Source organism: Antrostomus carolinensis, unplaced genomic scaffold (genome assembly GCF_000700745.2).
Source record: "Antrostomus carolinensis isolate BGI_N321 unplaced genomic scaffold, ASM70074v2 scaffold1928, whole genome shotgun sequence".
NCBI lineage: Eukaryota > Metazoa > Chordata > Aves > Caprimulgiformes > Caprimulgidae > Antrostomus > Antrostomus carolinensis.
This window is the reverse complement of record NW_010333502.1, coordinates 75,855-98,453: the sequence shown is the minus strand read 5'-3', so window position 1 is coordinate 98,453 and position 22,599 is coordinate 75,855. Positions and strand designations below refer to the sequence as shown.

The following is a 22,599-nucleotide window of genomic DNA, read 5'->3' as shown; positions in this document are numbered from 1 at the left end:
GAAAAAGTCGTTGAAATAGGAGATTGCAGAGGGAGCTCTAAGGTGCAAAGTGATAACAGGTATAATATCTCTTTCTTTAGCAGCCTTTTAATCTTTTCCTTCTTGATAGCTTGTGCTTTGTCGTATAAATTCTCAGGGAAATTAACAATAGCAGTGTGACAGCTATTCACAAGGGTGTTTTTATTAGGACTTTTCTGAGTGGGTGAGCAGCCACATATGGGCCATCTCAAGGCAAAATGTAAGAATCCTTCACTGCAGACTGGCCAACCAAATGCAGCAAAGTTACCTGATTTGAGCAACCTGGTCTAGTGGAAGGTGCCCCTGCTGATGGCAGCGGGGTTGGAACTGGGTGAGCTTTAAGGTCCCTTCCAACCCAGACCGGTCTGTGATTTGTCTTTTTTGAAGTCCTCACTGGAAAAAGTAAATCCAGCTAAGCCCACACATACCACACTGGTGAACTTAGCAGTGGGACATGGGTGAAAAACTCTGGTGGCATTGTTTTAAAAGAATAAGGCCAAGTTTTTATCCATTATACCCAGATGTGTTTGTGAAAGCAGTTTTGCCAACCAGCAGCATGGCTCAAGCCTCTGCAAGAACCAGCCACCCAAAGTGTGCTTTCTCTGCCTGTGGTTTCTCAGCACATGGAAGGAAGAGAAGTCCTGCTGCTGTAAAGCAAAGCATTTGTAAGACTAAAAGGCGGGGGGGGAATGTACCTTAGCAGCATAGCTGGCATGCAGCTTTTATTCGAGGCTCATGGTTCTGAGTGGGTGAACCCAATTAATTATAAATGCTTTGGGTATGTAAACAAGAGAACAGCTCTGTGTTGTGACACAGAAGTCTCTTTGCCTCTGGTTAATTAATGCTTACAAGACCTACCCAGGTAAGTCTTTGAAAAGACCTCAAAGAATGCTGTTTTTCATAACAACTGAACTTGGGGGAATTTTGGTCACTGGGTAATTACAGTGCAAGGCTGTTCATCTCACACTTGTATTTAATAATGTCACATGTATTTGGTGATAGAATTACATATTGTTTGCTGCTGTCCATATCCTTTTCCCAAAGAAGGAAAGAATACTGTGGAAAGGAATAAAATGTTTGCAAGATGGTAATGTGAATCCAGGAACCAGCGTGCCAGAGATCTCGATCTCCGCTGCACTGTTATTGTGCTGTGACTGTCTTTTGCCTTCAGTAGAGTTCAAGTGCCAAAATACAGGTGCAACTGGTCCTCGTTTTCTCCTTGTGCTATGTAGACCTCTTAGTTGCCTTGCAAATAAGACCAAATAATTCTGAGTTGAAGGGAGAGGTGCATGTCTTCCCTTTGATTGCTCCCTTGTTAGTTTCCCTTCCCTTTAATGCAGCTGCCTGGAATACTGGCCTTCATTTTGGTCTGCTTGATTTTGCAAATTATTCTCTTCCAAAATTCTCTGCAAATACAGACAATTTTGTGGTAGAGGCAGGGAAGCCAAGAGTTTGAATTGTCATAACTTGCCACCACATTCGTGTTATGTGTAACCTATTACCAGTTGCCTAAGAGAGTGCCACAGCATCTGTTCTTACCCTTCTCTGTGAGCTTTTACTTTCATCTAAAGTAGCATTTTGCTGTCTTTTTTACTTGTATTAGAGTGTTTGTACTATGACAGCAACGAACAGTCTTTGTTGTGTGGTAACGTGATGCGTAATTCTCTTAATCACTCAAAGTTAGTTTTTTAATTTGATATTAGAAGTAGTAGCAACAAACAATAATGCGCTCGGTGTAGTGGGTAACTGAAACAATTGGAGCACTAGGAAGCTGCTTCTGCAAGCATTTTGAATTTTCATTCAACCATCTTCTCAAATTGAGTGTTTCTTGCTTCGTTGTCATGGAAATATTAGGCTAAAAATATCTTTAGATATGCAGTAGAGACAAGGAATGTGTGCCATACTGATTCTGAAGTGTGATAAATGTATTAAAGAAAAGCAGCCCTTGTTATGGTATTGTGAGTAATAGTGCTAAGCTCTGGGCTTCTCTTTTCTAGCCAAGTGCAAAGGATTTTTTCTTGTTAATATTCACGCCCTGCTGCCCAAGGACTTAATTGCAAGACTCCTGTACGCTGCACGGCACATGCTTGACTGACCCTAATAGCTCCCAGTCAGAGTGAACGCCGTGAGTTTTAATATTGCACAGGCTGGCTGCTAAACACAAAGAAACTGTTGTCGTAAAGCATTCTTATAGTGACTGAAGAGAGCTTAGCACTTGAAAATGTGAGTAGATAGGGATTCTGACCGGGAGAGTTTGCAGAGTAACAAGAGAAAGGATGTAATGTGGCAGGAGCTGGGGGAATGGTGAGGCCTGTGATGGCTGGTTTTGGCACTAATATCTTCAAAGGTGTGGTGGTTTTAGCCTGACTGGCAGCCAAACACCAAACAGCCGCTCGCTCACCCTTCCTCAATGGGATGGTAAGAGAATCAGAAGGGTAAAAGTGAGACAACTCATGAGGTGAGATAAAAATTATTCAATAATTGAAATAAAATAGGAATTAAAATAATACTGATCATAACAGTAATAATAAAATATACAAATGAGTGATGCACAGTGCAGTCGCTCCTCACCTGCTGACTGATGCCCAGCCTGTTTCCAGCCAGCAATCCCAGAGCAAAGGCAATCCCAAAACCCAAACTGCAATCCCAGAAGAGCGAGCCCAAGCAATCCCCAAGAGAATCTCCCTGAGCTTTCTGGTCAACCCTCATTAAAATACTGAATGTGACGTTATACAATATGGAATATCCCATTGGCATATCCCAATGTCAATTTGGGTTTGCTAATTTTAATATTCTCCCCCCACCCCAGACCTTGCACCTGCAGACTGGAAAAACATGGGGAGGTTGGAAATGTCCTTCATCTTCCAGTAACAACTAAAAACATCAGTGTGTGATCAATGTTCTTCTCATAACAAATCCCACTCTGAAACCAAAACACAGTGCTGTTCTAGCTACTGAGAAGAAAATCAATTCTATCCTAACTAAACCAGGACAAAAGGTAACTTCCTTGGGGGAAAAAGAAAAGACTGATTCAAGGGAGTGTTCTGTTTCTAAAGTGAAATTGTTATGCTCATCAGTCATGTGATTAAAGACTGGCTCAGGAACATGAATCCTCGCTAATTTCAATACTTGGCTGGCTCTGGAGTTGCAAGGTGTCTGAAAGGGTTCCCAGGCACTGGAACAGGCTACCCAGGGCAGTGGTGGAATCCCTGTCCCTGGAGGGATTTAAAAGACAGGTAGATGTGGTGCTGAGGGACATGGTTTAGTGGGCATGGTGGTGCTGGGTTGATGGTTGGACTCGATGATCTTAAAGGTCTTTTCCAGCCTTAATGATTCTGTGATTCACAAAGCAGGAGAAGTTATGGCTTACACCTTCCTAAAAGCTAATAATTGGTCACAAGGCTGATGTCATTTTCTGCTTCTGTAAATCTGAAGCAATGTCTTGTCCACCCATGTTTTGAGATCAAGGGGAATAAAAACATGTTGTGATATAGAGGACTGTGTTTGAAGCATTTGGCTTCTGAAGTTCATGCCTTAGTTCTTGCTGAAGGCTGTGCCTGGAGGCATAATCCAGTATATATATTTAATTAAGACTTTAAACTACTGTTGCCCTGATAAAAGCAAGGAGCTGATGGTTCACAGGCATCTGCTCTCATTGACAACTAACTTGAGGCAGATGTAATACCTGGAAGCCTAAAGGATATGTTGTGACAGGGGCAGTTGAGAAGAGCTTGTTTCGACTGGGACAGCCCAGTGGCTGTATGTCACAGTCAGGAGGGAGGGTCCCCAGCCCTGCCTGTCCCCTCTCTTGTGGAGCTGTGCATAGTTTTGAGTTCATACCTTTCTCTGTCGTCTCCAAGTCACCTCCACAGCGCCTCTGCTGACACCCTGGGCAAAGCTCAAGGATGGCAGTGTTTCTGTATATTTATTTTCTGTCTGTTTATGTTGTGTTTTAATGTATATTGGTGTAACTGAGCACTGTATCTCCAGTTCAAACACTTCTCCTGAGTGTTATCAGTGACAATCTTGTAGCTAAGGAAACCCTGGTACAGTGAGACAGATGGCTTTCTGCATGTGAGGCAAGGCTTCTTCCCAGTGTAGAGATTTTTTTCTCTACTATTTAATTTTGATAAAGAATGGTTGAGTCCATTGTAATAAAAATTATGAGCACTCTTAAAACAGAAGTGTTATTTAAAAACTGAATCTGATGTACTTGTTGCATTTAAGCAGTTATTTTATATCCCTTCCCCCATAAACAGATGAACCCTGTGTCTGAGTTTTGCCTGTGGTGTTGTTTTGCATGCGATGGGCATGAGTGCTGAGGATCAGAGAGCAAACTTTAGGCATGGTTTCCAGTTATTATGGACTCAACTATCACAGAGTTAAAAATGCTTTGATGATTGTAAGTTTTTTCTCAAATAAATTGCTCACTTGCTAATGCTCATGGTGGAAAAGCTCATCATTAAGCTGATTTACATAAAAACATTATATGCCTGTAGGCTCCAGAACTTCATTAAAGTCTCAATCTTAGTGCAGCCCTTAGAATTTGCTGTTTGCGATGACTAAAATGTTTCTCTCAAGCAGCTTTTCTTTCTCCTGATGAAAGACAGGTAAGTTGTTACCCTCCTGCCCCTGCAGCTCTCATTCACTCAGATGGGTGCCTATTCATCCTTTCTTTACAACAGCCCGTAAAGGCAGAGCAGATTGATAGCACTGTTGGGTTTGACTGTAAGTAAATAGATAACATTCTTGCCAGTTCTGGGCTGGATCCTGCTGTCTTTATGAATATGGAGCGAATAGTTCTGTCGGTTTCAATGGGATGAAAGATGACTTGGTGCCAGGAATGGTAAGGCTGAGTCCTTGTTTTCCTTTTTTTTTTTCCCCCCCCATCTTACATTTCTGAAGATAATTTTAGGAGGAAATTATTTTCAAGGACGTGAGCTGTTTCTGAAGATAATTTTAGGAGGAAATTATTATTTTCAAGGATGTGAGCTGTCTGAGCAAACCAAATTTCAATTCCTTTACTCATGTTATACAATAAAACTTAAGAAGTGGGTAATAGTCAGAGAATATGCCCCAGTACAAGCTGCAGGTTCTGTTCCTAGCTACATCAGGGTTAAAACACCTTTTTATTAAAGATTTTAGCATCTTTAGCTACTGGCTGGGCAGTGACATCCTTCCACTGACTTTTCCTGTGGTGACTATCTGTGGAAGCTTTGCCTTGCTCTACTCTGCCTTGACTCTAGTTGTCAATCTAAACACCAAACTACTAGGCCCTTAGATGGTACAGACCCTTGTCTATGATCGTAGAATCAGTTTGGAAAAGACCTTTAAGATCATTGAGTTGAACTGTAAACCTAACAGTGCCAAGTCCACCACTAAACCATGTCCCTATGCACCACATTTACACATCTTTTAGATACCTCCAGGGATGGTGATGGACTGGACTTTGACAAGGGCCACTGGATGGCTGTAGATTTTAATACATCCCAACCTCTGCATGTCTGTTCAAAATTTGAGCCAGGAGACTGACCATAAATCCTTTTGCCACCTCCCTGTGGTTGCCTAATTGGGAGCTTGGAAACAAGTCCCTCAGTCCATGCATTGTGTTCCCCCTGTGAAGGCAGCTGGCAATGCTCATTTGTCCTAGCAGCACTGAAACAGTGCTCTGCTACCTGGTCTCCCAAAATTCTTCTCTCCTCAAGCCTATGACCACCAGAAATCACTGGTTTGGTTTTTTTTCTTCACCATATCACCTAGTTTTGTTCTGGCTTCTGTTTCCCCACCCCACGCTCCTAGTCCCCCCAGCTGCCTTCATCTCTTCCTTCAGGAGGGGCAAATGAGCAGTGGATTCGTGTTCTCCTCTTCCAGGCTCCTTGGCACAGGAGGGAGATACCCAGGGGATCCTCGGCTCCCATGAGAGGCACCCAGACACTGCACAGCCAGGAAGAGCTTAGATCTGTATTGCAGAAAAAAGCCTCTCTTAATGCCAGTCTGGAACCTGCTCAGCACAGATAAGATTTCCTGGGCATTTAAATGGTAAAATCAAAGATGTCTCAAATGAGCATATCAAACTGAATTTTTTGGAGAGGTTTATAAGTTAGCTGAATTTTAATGTGCTTTTACAGGAACAGCAAAAGATATACGCTTGGGATAGTGACTTCTGCTCCGTAGCAACATGGCAGGTAAAAAGGAAGGGTCTTCAGAAATCTTTAATGGGTAAAAACACCATGATTTCCTCCTACCATCACAGCTACAAATTTCTGGATGAAATCTTCTTGCTGTGCATCTCTGTAGATCTGAGGCCAGGCATCCAGCGTGCCAAATTTTATTCCAAATATATGTATCTTTAAAAATGTATAAGCAACAGAAAACAAGGTTTATAATGAAAAATGTCAAGCAGCTGTAGTAATCAGCAATGCTAGATGTCCTGCTGTGTGGAGGAATATATACAGGTGCTGGAAATGAATATATAAGCCTATGTCCTATGTCAATAGGATGGTTTTTATGAGGGGAGCACATAAGCAACAACCTATTACAATTAGATCTGTATGTTTTTCCGGAACAGCAGTTTACAGAGCCACTTTGTTGCATCTCTCCTATAATAGAAACTCCTGGATACTTTCATTTTCAGAAGGCAGAAATGGTGTGATTTTGTCTGTTATGCTCAGGAGTCTACACCTGAAAAAATTCTGAATAATGCTCATTAATCACAGCGCAGTTATAGGTAAGCAGATGCACGTCATTTCCTGTGAACAGCACAGGAATAGAAGTGGGTTATACAAAACTAGAACCAAAATCAGCGTAGTGTGGAGCGTGCAACACTGAGGGCTCAAACCAGTGAAGGTAGGACAGAGGAGCCTGGCCCACTGACTGAGGATTTGTTACTGCCCATTAGTTAGTGGTGGACTAATTTACTGTACTACTCTTGCAGTGGTTGGAGGCAGGTGGTTGCTGAATCAAATTATCAAGCAAAGGAAAAAGTGAAAGTCAATAGCAGAGAGTATTCACAGAGCACAAATAACAACAGAACAAAGAATCAATGATATGATAAATGATAATAATCAGCTCTCCTGTTCCAAAGGAGCTAACTCCAGCCCAGAATGTGCAACGCTTGTGAAGCAATAGCAGTCTGTGACACCACCATCTGAAGATGAAATAAAATGGCTAAAATAATCCAATCTGTTCTTCAGATATCAGTTACAGCTACAAATACTGAAATACATTATTTATTGTTGCAGAGTTGAGGTTATTTCCGTGCTCCAACTGTGCATTTCTGCATCTTGACAAGTTTAGAGTTTTGGCTTAAATTTAATCTTGATTGGAAGTTTTCTGAGTGTTCTACTGCTTGGGTTTTGAACTATTTCAGTTTCCTTGCAAAGGTTTGTACCTGAAATTGTTGCTATGTACTGGTCAGCCTTAATTCTGTCTCCAGATACGTTTTTCTTTCTTTACTGGGAGCATTATAATAATCTGAAAGGTGAAGTTTTTAAATCTCATATTTCACAGTTTCTCAAAAGAAGTCTTTTAACAATCTGTCCATGCGTGTGTGTGCACATTTTAGAGCAGGGAAAGGAAAAAGCCATCAGAAAATTATAATTATGCAGTTGGGATTAAAGAAACAGGGTTTTAAAGAAACTGGGTTTTAAACTCTTAGCTGTCTGAAAACTGAGGCTCCTTACAGGAAACCATATGTGGTTGTTGATACTGAACAAATAACTGTGAGCAGAAGTGGTTTACAGCTTAAGGAAATAGAGTCCATGGGTGGCTGAATAGCAGACCAGGTTGATGGCTGTAGTGTCACCGTTGCATGTTGGACAGGCAGTTCCTGGAACAGGCAGTTTTTCTGATAGAGCACAAGAAGTAAGAGCTGTTGTTTGCATGGAGCAGCAGCAGGTATACACGATGGAAATAAACAGTGTTGTGTGTTGCTGCTGCAAGTACAGATTAGATCTGCCAGTAATAACCTTAGCTTTTATCTTCATTTTGTGTCGTAATTCTTTGCTGACAGGGCAAAGTCAATTTATCTAAAAGCTGTTGATGCTTGGGGAAAGGCTGATGCAGGAGCACTGGGTTTTGACTCTTGGGTTGCACAGTTTACCTGCTCTCTCCACCTCCAGCGATATTCAGAAGCAGGAGATGGGCACTGGAGGGAGCAGCAGGAGGAGAAGCGGGGTCAGGCCTGAGAGGTGGACAGGGCGTACGCTTGCACACCGGGTTTCACAGGTAGCTGCTGATACAGCTCATAGGTTGTGCTCTGTGCTTCATGAAGCTCTTGGTGAGAGGCTGCTTTTTTCTCTTTCTTCTTCAGGTTTGACTTCTAACTCACAATGTTCTGTCATTCTAGTCTTGTTCAGACAGTCCTGGTCTTTCTTCCCTCTCCCACTCTGTCTGCGCAGTGATTCTCTTCTAATCTTGGTCCTCTCCTTCCCCTAACTTTGACATTAGTTCCTCAGTTCCAGAACTGCAACACCTTATATCAACTGCCTTTAATCTATCTCTGTTTTGGCTTCCCATTGTAACACCTTGTCCTATTTTTGTCATATCCCTCTCCCAGTTTCCCCATTGTATTCAACCAGATCTCCTCTCCATTGACTCTCTCTCCACTTTGACACCTTCTGGCTCCACTTCCAGAGATCACCATGCCTACTTTAATTCAAGATAGTCCCAGAGGGATCCGATCATAGCACAGTATCATATGTTTGTTTATTCCACTTCTGAGTCCTCTCTAGGGAAAACTTAATGACTTGTAGCTTAATTGCTTCGCTCTCTGATTTGGTTCACTTGGTTGCCACCCCCTTACCAAAGACATCTACCTTTTCATTACTGGTGTTTGACACCTCTCATTTTTTATGCACAGTGTTTGCTCAAAAGAGCAACAACAGCTCTTTTAGTAATAGCTTGAATTCATCACGAATGACTCAGTTCTTAAGACTGGCACTACTTCCCTGAGAGGTTGTTCAGTGCTGAGAAGTGCTTAGCTGATGCTTAGTCACCTCAGCTATTTAATTGAAACAAAAAATATCTTGGGAATAAATCACAACCAGGTTGTGGATGTGCCTCAGGTGTATCACAAATTCCTATCAAACAAAAACTGATGCTTCCTGCCTCCCTCAAATAATATAATTTAGTCTTTCCTTGGAGTACTCATTAGGATGGTTGTGGTTTGTTTGGTTTTGTTGGGTTTTTTTAGTTTTAACAAATGCTGAATCCTGGCAGTGCTTCTTTTCATGTTTGAGAGAACAGATCCACCTTTTGGTGAAAGCTAAGCCTCTGAGACCAGCCTAACCTTAGTAAGTGAGAGGTAGAGGATTATAAGAACAAGTGAACTTTTGAGAAGAGGTCCAAGGCAATTTTGACAACTATAAAGCAATAAGGAAGATAAGTAAGTATGGAAGTATTTTAAAGGGAAAGGGTATCAAATAAACCAACAGGAGCAATACCAGTGACAGGAACTGGTGAACTCCGTGAGCATCCCTCCTATGTGTGCACCCTGTGTGGTGCAAGGAGAGAAACAGAATCGCCTCTCCTGTTGCCTGGCTCTGATTCCCCTGCCTTGGGGGCCTTGCTTTTGGGCAGCTCTATTTTCTGCACCCATGATGGTTCCAGCAGTGGGGCTGGGCATACGACTAGGAACTGTCTCATTTCTGTCAGGGCTGTGACACAGCCATGGTGTAATGGAGATACCAGACTTGGTGAGAAGGGAATACAGTACTGTTTTGTTCTTGATCCATGGGTAGTTTGGTAATTGTTGTGGGCACGAGTATTTCTGAGCATCTTTAGACATTTCTCTTGGAAGATTTACCAGTTTGACTGCCACTTATGCTAACTGAAAGGAGAATTTAACCTCATTACTTCCTGACTTTAACATCATTACTTCATTACCTGATCCAGTGAGCTGCTACTCATAATTACTGAGATGAAAATAACAATGGCACATGTTTATATATAACTGAGGATTAAGTGGACAACACCTGCTCCTGACCTGTGTGCTGTGCCATGTTGAGGGCAGCAGTACAGGGTTAAATGGTCTCCTCTGTCCCACAACAAGCTAATCTACAAGACTACAGCCCTTACAACTACATATTGCTTACAAATGCCAGCTGGATAATATTCAGGTTAATTTATGTCACTGCCTTGCCTATACTTCCAGTGCTTTGTGTTCATCTGCAGAGGCAGTGGTACCCAGCCAGTAAATGTCTGCATCTCTTTTGGAAATGTCTCAGAGGTGATTCAGGAATACAAGAACAATATTCAGACAGATTAAAATGTTTAGGATTCTGTTGAAGTGAAAAACATGGCACCAGCAATGTCATTTGGAAAGAACAGCTCCCAGCCAAATACAACCCAGCTAGGGTCTAAGTGGAATTTTTGCACATGACGATGCTGTATGTAATTTTGCAAGCTTTATAGTTGTTAAAGTTTTATCTGTGCATTGACATTAGCCATTTTCCTAATATTTTCAATCTGAAAAAGATGAGGAAAAGGGGAAGGGAGGGAATCGAGAAAAAATAACGTATTGTTCCTGATGTTTCTAGAGCAATTTCTCAAGCCCCCATGAGACTGCTTGGTATCAGCTCTGCTCTGAATGAAACCTTGGCCATTCCTTAGTCCCTGCCTCAAATATTACCTGATGAGTGGCTCCACCTCTGCCACTGGTTTGAATTGGGTGTGACACCTGCATCTCTCTGGGTTGCCTTCTTGCCAGTTTGCATCTGTATGTGGGCAGCTTGATTAAAAATTAAATTAGAAATAGTAGCTCAGTGAATCTGAGAGGAATCTTCAATACCCACATGGTTCCTTCCAAATACATACCCAATTGTCTTAATCCTTTGTCCTTGATAGCAGTAATAGTATCCAGAATACCTACATAAGGATATATTCTTTCCTCCTCCTGTTCTCTCTGTTTGATACTTTTAGTTTAATTAAATAGATTCTTTTAAAGCAGTTTCCCAATATATGTGATAACTGGATTCCTACTTGTCAAGCAAGATTTCCTGCGGTGAGGTCTGAACGTTGTCATATAGGCTAGTACCTGAAGTTATATTTTATTAACTACATGAGTTAATAAAAATTTAAAAAAAAAAAAAAAGGAAGTTTCTCTTTATTCTAGCTCTGTGTTCCATGCAAACTGTAGCTAAAAATCTCCAGGGGGGAGAGGAAAATTCTGATTTGAATAATTGGTGAGAACTGTGTGTTTTAGCTATTATGATATCCTCAGCTTTTGCTGTCTTCTCAGTGAGTAAATGAGTTAGCTGCTGAGCTGTTAAAAGTCCTGTAGAGAAAATTACAACGTGAAAATTCAATCTGGACTTGCAGTTTTTCAGTCCCAGAAGTTCATCCAGCTTTTTTGCTGCCAAAATAAAACCACTGCTGTGCCCAGGTGCAACAACTGGGTTGCTTGCTCAGCTGCATTGACACCTCAAGTAATTCTCTTGAATTTGCAGAAGTTTGTTTGGGTCATAGTTGTGAATTAAACCCCAGAATGGGCAGCAAAGCCCCTCGTGAAGGTGCTGAAGGACTCTGTAGCTTGTTCCACTTCTTGGGGAGTGCTGTGAAGTAAAAGGGACATATGTACGCGTGGGAGAGGCGTGTGTTCTCGCTGTGTGAGCAGAAATGTGCACCTGGCTGCCTGATGAATGAGCTGTGGAGATGGAAAACATGGTGGCAGATAAACTGTGCTGGCACTGTGCTTCTCATCCATGGACTGCGTGTCCCTGGTGCCTCCTCAGGGAGGAGTGCTGAGAAGCCACCTGGAAATGAGAAGTGCTCGAGCTTCTAGGGAACATAAGCTCTTCAGTTTTCATTTCCCAAGTCACATTTGGAAGTTGGGATGGCTTCACACTCCTAAAACTATTTTATCTATCAAAAAACAAATCAGGATTTATTTTTCTTCCTGTGTATCTGTAGGTGTTAGGGTAAGCAATTCAGGCCTGCATTCTTGAGGGTCTCCACTGCTTTTAATCTCCCTATGTTTTGCTTCCACCTGGAGCAATGGATGATTGTTTTTTGGGATCTACCAAATGGCAGGTGACAGCACTATAAAGTGTGGCCAAGGTCCCAGCTCTTAATGTTGCATAATCTTTTGTCACAGCTGCGCTGATTTCATTTATTTTGTTACTGGTGTTAAAACAGCAATGTGATTTGTATGTTAAAATATTGGCATTCCTTTATTATTTTTTTTATGACTCTGCAGGCAAAGGTTGGTATTTTCCCTGAGCCTCAGTAGCAGCTGCAAAGCAAGGTGTGTTAAGGGAAAAACTTATGAAGTTTTATGAAGATTATGAGAAGTGCCTTCAGGTATATTATGGAGCAGCTGAAAATTTCCATGGCATTATCCAGTTAAAACTGCAAGATGTGAATGCTGCTTTTATTTAAATAGGCATTTTCCAGATCCCACAACCATACCTGTTACATACAGCACATACCTGCTGTGTCTTGGCTGTATGTATAGGTGCATATCAACCCAGTTCACATCCTAATTTACTGTGGAAGAAAACTCCTGCCTGCAGGATGTGCTCCAGACACAAGCAGACAAGAAGGTGGGTTGTTAAGGGAATGATTGAACAAAAGCTGATTCCACTTCTGTGCCTCGATACAATTATCAAAATGATTTCCCTCACTTATTTATCTGAATGTCAGTGCATGTGGCAAAAAGCAGCACTGTGAGTCCAAAACCATGGTCTTGCTTGTGTTCCTCACCTAATCCACATCTGTGGAAGTACACTAAGATGGGGTCTCATGGTAATATGCTGTTTCTGAAAAATGTTGTAATGTAGTGACTACCAGAAGAGTTAATCTGTGTAGATCTTCGTCCTTGCCCTAACCAAGGCCAGAACAAATTGACTCAGGGAAATCTGTCAGTGAGCAATTGTGCAATCTCATTTTCCTAAGGAGGTTACTGTGTCTGCACATGAGTGTTTGGTGTGTCTGAACAGAGAGGGTTTCTCTGTCCCTACTTCTCCTCCTAATGTAGCTAAAGGATGTCAATCAGGTGCTCTAAGGTCTGTCTGTCACGGCTGCTGCTCAGCAGAGGTTGGGGTTTTAACTTTTTTAAGTTGCAGGAACCGAACTCTCAATTTCACTCTGGCAAAGGGGAAGACTGGAGGCAGGAAGTGTCCTGTCATGCCAACCAACCTGGGATGAACCACTCGCCAGCCTTGTGCCTGTGAGCTGCAACTGATCATGCAGCTTCTCCCTGGAAGTTCTGCTAATCTAAAATAATTCTCTTTTTTTTTTTTTTTTTTTTTTTTAGCTGAAACAAAGATCTGCTTCAAATACTACCATGGTGTGAGCGGGGCACTACGAGCCACAACTCCGAGTGTCACAGTGAAAAACAACGCGGCTCCCGTAAGTTATGCTGACCTCTTATTTTTTTTTTTCCATGTATGTTTCCTGTATTATGCCTTGCTTCCCCTGCCTGCTTTTATATGAAAACTGAACTCTTCATTGCACTGTGATACAGAGAAATAGGTAGTCATTTATTTAAGGTATGGGTTTGTCAGCCAAGAGATTGTAGACTCAGCTCTCAATCTGTCACAGATAACCTCTCTGATCTGGGGCAAGTCCCACATCCTAGCTGTATTCCATTCTGTAGAGTTACCTTCTCTCTGCTGGGTGTTGCAAGGCTTGGGTGATACTTCTACAGGATTTGAGGTCCTTGGGTTTTGAATGTAGTAAGAGTTCAGAAAAGGAGTAAGATTTTCCTATTTTAAGGTGCTTTTTTTTTTTTTCCAAAATCAAGGTAGGAACATTTTCATGGCTGTGCCTCTCAGTTCCAGGAACAGCTACATTCTGCCACGCTCCCATCAGTGGTAAGAAGTGGACGTTCAGGCCCTGATCCATCAAAGGACTGAACATCATTTTGTACAGACTGAGGCTTCATTAAGAGCAATTTTGATTTGCTAGAGCTTAGCAAAGCTCTGTGGCTCAAATGGCTCTAAAAAGCAATATATCTTGCCTGGTTTTGGAAAATTTGGTCACCATGAGAGTAAAAAGTTTTTCAGAAGCCTGCAGAGAGACTTGCTGACCTCCAAAGCTTGTCTGGCCCTGCTGACAGTGTTTCACTGCCTGCCAGGCTTGTCTTGGCAGAGACCTGCATGAGCTGAGAGTTTTTAGTCCAACCGGCATTAAAAAAGGACTAGCTCAGATGTTGTTTAGTCTGGAAATGGGTTCAGGAAAGAACTCTTACCTGTGAGTGTATGGAGGTTTCAGTGGATATCACTGAAGCTTAAATTTTGAAAGTTCATCCTTTCTTTGAATGGTCCCAAGTGAGTGTTTCTAGAAAGGCTGAAAGTCTCCCATGCTGTGTGTTGGCTGTGTCTGAGTGCACCAGGGCCAGGAAAGATTAATTTTTTTCATCTTTGAGTGATGTAGAAACTTTTGGTGATTTCTCTTTGCCTTCTTTTGATGTGTACAACAGCTGGAAACTGGATGCTAGGTAGGGGCTGATGGCCTGTGCTTTAGGAATGAAAGGTATTTGGTCTTGATGTGCCTTTCTCACATGCTGATGGTGAAGCTGTTCACCAGTTTCAGAGCCTGGAGAGTTGTCTTCAGAGAAACATAATGATGTGGCCTTGAATATCTTCATTGTGTGGGATGCTGAAAAGTTCTTTTTAGCCTGTAGTGAGTGGTGTCTTGTTGACTTAGGACCTGTTCATTTCTTGGTTATCATCAAGATAACCATCAATTTTGGAGGACAACCTATGTCATTGATTTAATCCTAGTCTTCTCTGAAAGGTAAACCAGCCAACCAAGGCAGTAAGTACCAGTAGGATAAAAAATAAGAATAATTTTTTGCACAATTCACATCTGTTTGTTAGAGTTTGAACCAATTAAGCAAATCTTTTAGGTCTAGTGTGCAAGGGTTACTTTGTCATTATCAAGTACCAACAATATGTTTTAAGTTAATGGAAGAATATCTGAGGACCTGGGCCTTTGTAATATGCAAATGTGTAGTATCTCCAAGTTCTTCAGTTGAGGGTGTTATATATATATATATGTAAGGAAATAAAGCAACCATTCACTTTCAGCTGAGCAGGACTTGTTTTTATAAAAGGAAGTCCTCTTTGTGCAGTACTCATGGTCTTTGTAGAGTCCAGATGAGGAAAAGAACCACCTATTATGACCTACAACTGAGTCTACTGTATGTGACTGAAAAATAAAATATGATTAAAAGTGATCTCGGAGAACAATTTTCCATTTGAGGGCCAACCCAGTGTCCTTGGAAACAGCATTCTCTTCACACCATCTTCTAATTTTTCCTGCCTTTCTGGGTTGCAGAATAGCCTGTGTGGGTTTTGCCCATTTCCTTTGCAGACCAGAGAGGCCAGCAGTGTTTTAGGTACAGCAGCATCATTTTCTCGTTTCCTTTGTTTGCTGTGTGACATAAATATTTGGTGCATTGGTAGATGAACAGTAAGCAGTGAAGACAACAAAAACAAAGAGATAGCAACAAAGGTTGTGCAATATGAACCCAGATGTACCCCCTGTGTGAGTGCAAGAGGAGAGCAACACTATAGAAATGAAAAACAGAGAAATAATGGGCTGATTCTTGCCCATGTGAAGGTTTTCAGCTCAGTATGATCCTCCAAGCTCCAGTCCCAGCTGAAACCATCAAGTGGCTTTCTATATCTGCTGCTCTGCAGTAGGTGTCCAACCTTTACCATGAAGCTGTTGAATGTTTCACAGCATCCTGTGCCATTGGAAGGTGGTGTTACCCTCACTGCACAGGTGGGGAAGGGGATCACAAAGGATTTGCCCAGTCCTGGGCTCTTGTGTATCTCTGCAGTGGCTGCTGCTGAGCAGAGGTAACAGCCATGCAAAGTGCAAGCACTACCCTTAGAACTTCGAACACACAAACTGCAATCACCTTTTGAGTGAGATTTTGCTAATAGTACATTCCAGATGCCCCTCTTCTTTTTTTTTTTTTTTTTATTTATTTTTTAGTGGAAGGAAAGAGGGATAAAATATTCAAGAAATCCCAAAATAAACTGCTATATCTATTTTAAAACCTATTTTTTCTAAATAATGGCTTGGAACAATGATCAGAAATGTCTTGTTCAAAAGAAGTAGCAGCTCTTCTGGTGTGTACTTTGCTGTGCTTGTCCATCATCACCCAGAGAGTATTTACTTGAAAACAAAGCAAGCACACAGCTGCTTTATCCCTGTTGCCGAGTCTCTCCCCATCCCTTTCAGTGGCTCCACAGTGTACAGAATGGGCAGCCCCATCTCTTTTTTTCCCTGTGCCCCGAATCATAACCTGAGCATGACTGAGCAGGGAAGTGATGAATTGTTTTCTTTTCCCCTGTTCCTCTGTGTGATCAGCTAAGGGCTGTGACAGTCTGGTGCCGAGCCTGTAGCTCATCTGAGGGCGCTGAGACGCCTGACCCTAGTGAGACGTGACACACGGGGCCCTCCGTGATCGAATCGGATGCATCAAATTCCTCATTGCTCCAGTGATTCGGAGCACTGCCCCAGGTCCCAGGCATGGCATTTCTCACCATACCAGCCAAAGCCATGCTCTTCTGGCTGCTGTGGCCTGGCTGCAGAGAGGCCCTCTGCTCAGACGGAACCTTCTTCAGATCCTGGGGCAGGTTCTTGCCCATCCTTTTGCTGGAAGAGAGGAACCTGTGGTCTGTGCTTGGCAATTTACCCTCTTCTGCAGTTAGTAGGAGTTCTAGCAGTGGCTGTGGGACCTTAGTGTGTTAGAAATAATAGCTTTGCATGGGAAAAAAATCTCAGTAGGGATCTTGCTGAAGTTTTTTTGAAAAGCTGGTTTCCTTGGACCAAAGGGAGTTTTGCTATTGTAGTGACAGTGTCACAAATTCACCCTAAAGCTTAGGCTGTCAGGAGGGGGGACAGGGGGAATGAACAAGGCTTTGCATATTTGACACAAGCAAACCCTTTTGTTTGGCACAGCTTGGGAAAATGATCCAGAGCAGGTGTCCTCTGAGAGGCAGCATTTGGGGACAGGTGACCTTGTGGGGACAGTGTTTTCACTGCTAGCACAGACTCATCTGCAGCTGATGCCAGAGCCACCCAAGTGGGTTCTGTCCGAGCCTCCGGGCGTGTGGCACATCCCGTGGTGGGGACAGCAGCTGGTGTATTGGCTGCTCGGTGTGTGTCCCATCCTGTCTGTCAATGAGACCTGCAAACACCGATAACCAGCAGTAATTTAAAAAACCAACAATGACAAACCCTTTCATTGTCTGTCTGAGTGCAGTTCACTGCAAGTGAAAAGGGAAAAGAAGCTGGTGGAAGTCACGCTGGGGGCTGTAAGCGGCTGCCATTCTTGTTCACGCGCTGCTGAGACCGTCTTTAACTGGCAGTTAAAAGGAATCCTGCTTCCAAAGGGGAAAAAAAAAAAAGTTGTTGTGTTAGTTGGATATCTTTGTGTAGCACCAATGGTGCTTTAGGCTGAGCAGCATCTCGAATTTCTTGTATTATGGATGTTCTGCTCCATTTGAGTTTATCTCCTTACGCTGTAACCCAGTTACTAGAGGTGCCTCGCCTGCTGATTAGAATGCCCTGCAGTTCCTTGGTCGGTGAAAAGTCCTGTCACATTTTATTGCCTGTGAATCATCAAGCTTGAATATCTGGGAATGCTGGGGTGTGCACTTTGGCCAATTCATAAATGGCAGAAGCGTGAATGTGAATTTAGGGCAGTGGATAGGCCTGGGGGTGGTGGCAGTAAAACGGAGCACCTGCAGTTCTGGAAAACGGGAACATCCTGGCTGGGGTGTTTTTCTGGACTAGTGGCATCCTGAAAGCGGTGCTGCTTGTGCTCAGTAGTTTATTCTACTAAATCACAAACATTGCCACGGTATGGATGAGCAAACAGTTTTCTCACTAGAAAAGAACATTTTTACAACATCTGGAACATTCCTCTATTTGTTACTCTTCATTTATTCATAATGTCACCACTAAATCATCTTTACATCAGACATTGTTGTAGGAAAAGCAATACCAGTAACAGCAATTAATTCTAGCAATAAAGAAGTGGCATCGTGCTAGTGTGAAAATAATTTAACCTAAATGTGGCTCTTTTGCAGTAAAATAAAGCAGACATGAGAACAGCATACAGCTTGAAAAAGAAAAACCTTTCCCCCCTGAGAGTTTATATCCTAAAAAGATAAATTGGCTACATCACAATTAAAGGACAGTAAGTGGAGAATCAATGTTTTAGCCGCAGGACAAATGTCTTCACTAAATTGGGAGCATTCACTCGCTGTCTATTAGATGCAAGGAACCGCGGCTGATCAAACCTCTGGAGCTTTCGTGCCACAGTTTCTGTCTCATAGATCACCATGGCACTTGTCACATCCACTTAGCATCGTGGGGAAAGCTCTGCAAATCGGAGCTAATTATTGAAAGAGACCTGCTCTGTGTTGTGTTTGTGTGGAAATGCTGCCTCAGCTGGGTTTCCCACAGCAGGCATTACCGCTTGATAAGCTGCTGCCGTTTGGTGGTGACTGATCATTCCTGAGGACTTCCTGCTGTAAATATTTGCATTATGTGCTGTCATGTCAGAGCGTGGGCTGCCGAGGAGTGTTCCATAATGAAGGGTTCTACCTTATTTCCATGTATATGCTGCAAGCTGGGATTTTATGAGAGGATGCACGTACGAGCAGCTGTATCTCTCACCCTTTCCAAAGGTTGCATTTTAAAATGTCAGCTGTGTTCTTTACTTCCATGTCTTATTTTGCAATAGGTAAGTTTTAAAACTGTCTCTGTTTCTGTGGCATCGCTATATAATAAATCCAACAGTCTGATTTTGAGTGTGTGAGAATTAATTATACTTCAAAAAACAGAGGATAAAGAGGGAGCAGAAACTTCTAGTGTCTTCTGCACTGTTAAGCAATTGAGGTTAATAAAAAAAAAAGTTATGGAAAACAGAACATCAGGCTGGTGCAATTAATCATGGCAAAGAATGCAAGCCAGGTACATCTTTAACAAGTGTAAGTGGTGTACCTTGAAAGGCTCAGCATTTCCAGGAAGGGAAGCAGCACTGGGTGTGCTTAGGTGACTGGGTGTTTGTCAGGACTGAGCAAGAGAATCACCTTTCCTTTTCTTGAGGTGACAGGTATTCAGAGCTTCCCCCAACTTGCAGCTGCCTTCAAATGCAAGGTAAGGAGTAGCATTGTTAGCATCCACCCATCCCTGTATATGTCTCCTCCTACTTTGATTACCTGCAGAGGAGGTGGAGTCATTCAGGAATGAAAAAGTCAAGGCAAAATGAGCAGGGGAAATGACTGGAAATACTCGCTTGGCTGAAGGAAGCATAGACTCTAGCAGTCAAATACGAAGGGCTCTGGCCAAGGTACAGCCTCTTTCAATAAAGGGCACCTAACAGAAAATATATATGCTAAGAAACAATGGCTGAAAGAGAGTGGATTCCACTGACTAACCACTCAAGGTGCTTCAGCATTTTAACAGAAAGTTCTGGATGTCACTGGTTTTCTGTAAGCATGCAAGGAGCAAGTGACTGGTGATAGAACAAGAGAAAGTGGCCCTAAGTTGCACCAAGGGAGGTACAGATTGGATGTCAGGAAATACTTCCTCACTGAAAGGGTTGTCAAGCACTGGAATGGGCTGCCAAGGGGGATGGTTGAGTCCCCATCCCTGGAGGTGTTTAAAAGATGGGTAGATGAGGTGCTCAGAGATATGGTTTAGTAGTGGACAGGTACAGATGGACTCAATCTCAAAGGTCTTTTCCCACCAGGTGATTCTATGATTATAATTTGGTCACTTGTGTACAAAAGACTTGTGGTGTCTGGAGTTAAGAAGTTGTAATGGTTCACGGTAAACTCATCAGAGGTAGGCGAGGTGTAGTAGTACCTCTTAGTAGGGAATTGGCAAAGGTTTTACTGTGTGCATGGCAGGTCTATGTGACAGAGTCCTCTGTGCACTCATTGTACACTTGTCTTAAAATGCTCTAGAGAGGTAGAGTTAAAGAGAGCAAGGAAAGGAGGAGCAATACAGAAAGAATACAAAACTCTTCAGATTGTAGTATCACCTAAAGCCCTAATCTGGGATTGGGCTCCAAGGTGCTCTGCACTGACTGGGTACATCAGCCATGACACAAACTGCAGCTAACCCTCATTTAGAGGGAAGGTTTCCTGGCAGAATTTGACTGTCCTCAGCTATAAAATACATGGGAATGATTTTTAGTGTGAGAACAACCCTCAGCGCTTTTGTTACAGCTGAAAAAGTCATTAATTTGGTGTTTTTCCCTTCCGTTTTGCTTCATTATAAAACCATAGTAATGTTTTACAGCCTGATTTGGCAATATTGAGTTGTGTTCAAGCGTACTTACTCACATGAGTAGCCTTCTAATAGTTGCACAGTTGAGCCCTTAGTTCAGTGTAATTACATTTTTGGTTATGCTTTTCTATATCCTAATTAGCACTGATTCAAAGAATTTGAAGGGTAATGACACATCCAGATTATTTCTTATTGCCACCTCAGTAACACGGGTGCTTTTTAAGAATCCAGATACATAAAAACTATTGTATTTACACTGTAATTACTCTGTGATGTAGTCAGCACTCCATTTATATGAATTAGTGGAGTCGGAGAGCGTAACGAGGGTGTAATTGGTCTCTGACTGCAGAGTAACTATAGTCACTGTGTTACAAATAATAACCTTTTCCTTCCTTTTATTTCCTCTACTCACATTTTAAGTGGGGATAGTTGGCAAGAAGATATTTTCTTGAAATATTAAGTAAACTTATTTGCACTGAAGGTCTCTTCCCAGTGCAGTTCAATAATACTGGGTTTTACAGGCCTGGTACAGTAAAGGTGTGGAGCATGATCTGAAACCTCACTGCCATTGCTGGAAATGTTTAAGGATTTTCTTCCAAATTGGCAGAATCTTTCAAAGCAGAATACAACTAGTGAGTAGAGTCACTTCAAGCAGCATGTTCATTATGACAGATTTCAGATATGTCAATAGCTAAAGTGACAAATGATCCAGTTCTGTGTGCCTGGTAGCTTTTCCCCCCATCTTGATATCGACTTTTTCAACTCGATGTGGTTCAATCCACGTGTTCATAGATTTACACAACATTACGAGTGGTAAGTGCTCAGAATTTATTATCTAACAAGCACAAATTGAGCATGGGAGGTACAAACAATTTTATTTGTGAACATCAGCATTGATTTCCTGAGCAGCAGCCCATAACTCTCAACACACAGGGATGTTCCAAACCAGGAGGAACGTCTCTGCTTTCCAGCACACAGCTGTTTGCATATTTAAATGTTACTTAATCTTTCAGTCTTCATAATTTCCTGATCCGTCCATATGAAAGACAGAGGTGTAGTATATTTGATCTTCATAATGGAAGTTTAAATACGAGCACCTCAGATTAAGCTTGGTGCCAAAAATCAGAACGGATTAGAAAATACTTCAATGCAAGAAATGGGCCCAAAAATACCCTTCAGTCCTTTTTCTGCACGTCCCCCACCATTCTGGGATCCTGTGAAGTCGCAGAAATCCTGACATTGTTGTCTTTACTCCTTTTTTTTTTTTACCAGTACGGGCATGCTTCAGTGCCTGGGAGCTTCACACATGACACTGCTGTAGACACAGCTGCAGTGGGTTTAAACAGGCAAGAGATGGCTCAAGAAAAAGCTGGTATCTGTTAAATTATGAAGCAAAATAATTCCTGTAAGTGTTCATCCATCAGACTTTTTCCTCCTGCGCTAGTCTGAATGTACAGTTCTGCAGTCAGCAAAGCAGGGTAGGGACAGAACCAAAAGCAGGGTTAAGGCCACCATTTGCATCTCCCATTAAAATGTTATCAACTTCTTGTCCTCTCATGGACTCTAATTAAGCAGCGCTAATTACAGAGCTGCTGAGCCATCCATAAGTATCACTGGCTACAGCCTACTCGTAGCTTTACAGATTGGTGGCACCAATGTTGAACTTCTCCTTGTTGCCCTTGTTTCTTTGCACACATTGTTTCAAATAAAACATTTGGGTCAAATTTAACCTTACTGGGCATCTGTTCCTGTATGAACTCCTAAATGTAGATTTGGAGTGGTTTAATTAGCCACCTTGCATTGCTGTAGAGAGTTGAAGAAATAAAAAGCATGACAGATGGGAACTGGAGTGATTTTATTTCAGCAACACCAAGAAGATCATTACACAAGCCATTTAGTTGTTAATGGGTTCAATACGTGTCTGGTATTTCCCAGCCACTTGCTTTCTGAATGTCTCTTGTTATGGTCGTGTAATAGCCACGCTAATAGTCTGCACATCATATTACTCCCTTCTGGAGTTCAGTAAATTATGGAAAGATCAGCAACTGTTCAGCATACTGCACTAGTGTAATTGTCTGTGCTTTGGCCTTTTACATTCTTACATACTCCCTCCTGCATCTGGTCAGATCCATGGAAAAAAAAATGCAGTTCCTCACACTACGGTGGGATCAGGCCATATACTTCCAGTTCTGTTGAAGGAGGATGGAAGGAAGGACTTAGACCTCTGGGGTGCACTTCAGAGGTGAAGGTGATAGACTTCTGAATGAAATATCTCCTGCTTCCTCCCTTCTAGGAGTTACCTGCTGTGGTAGGGCA

At 42.2% G+C, this 22,599-nt stretch overlaps 1 protein-coding gene across 1 annotated transcript in view; it reads left to right on the top strand.

The window, feature by feature from the left end:
- Positions 1-22,599, top strand: part of HECW1 (HECT, C2 and WW domain containing E3 ubiquitin protein ligase 1) — a 122,647-nt gene that overhangs the window by 27,215 nt on the left and 72,833 nt on the right. The window contains exon 3 of the mRNA XM_010173863.1: positions 13,274-13,368. Coding sequence (XP_010172165.1) covers positions 13,274-13,368 — 95 coding nt within the window. The remainder of the gene's footprint in view (positions 1-13,273; positions 13,369-22,599) is intronic.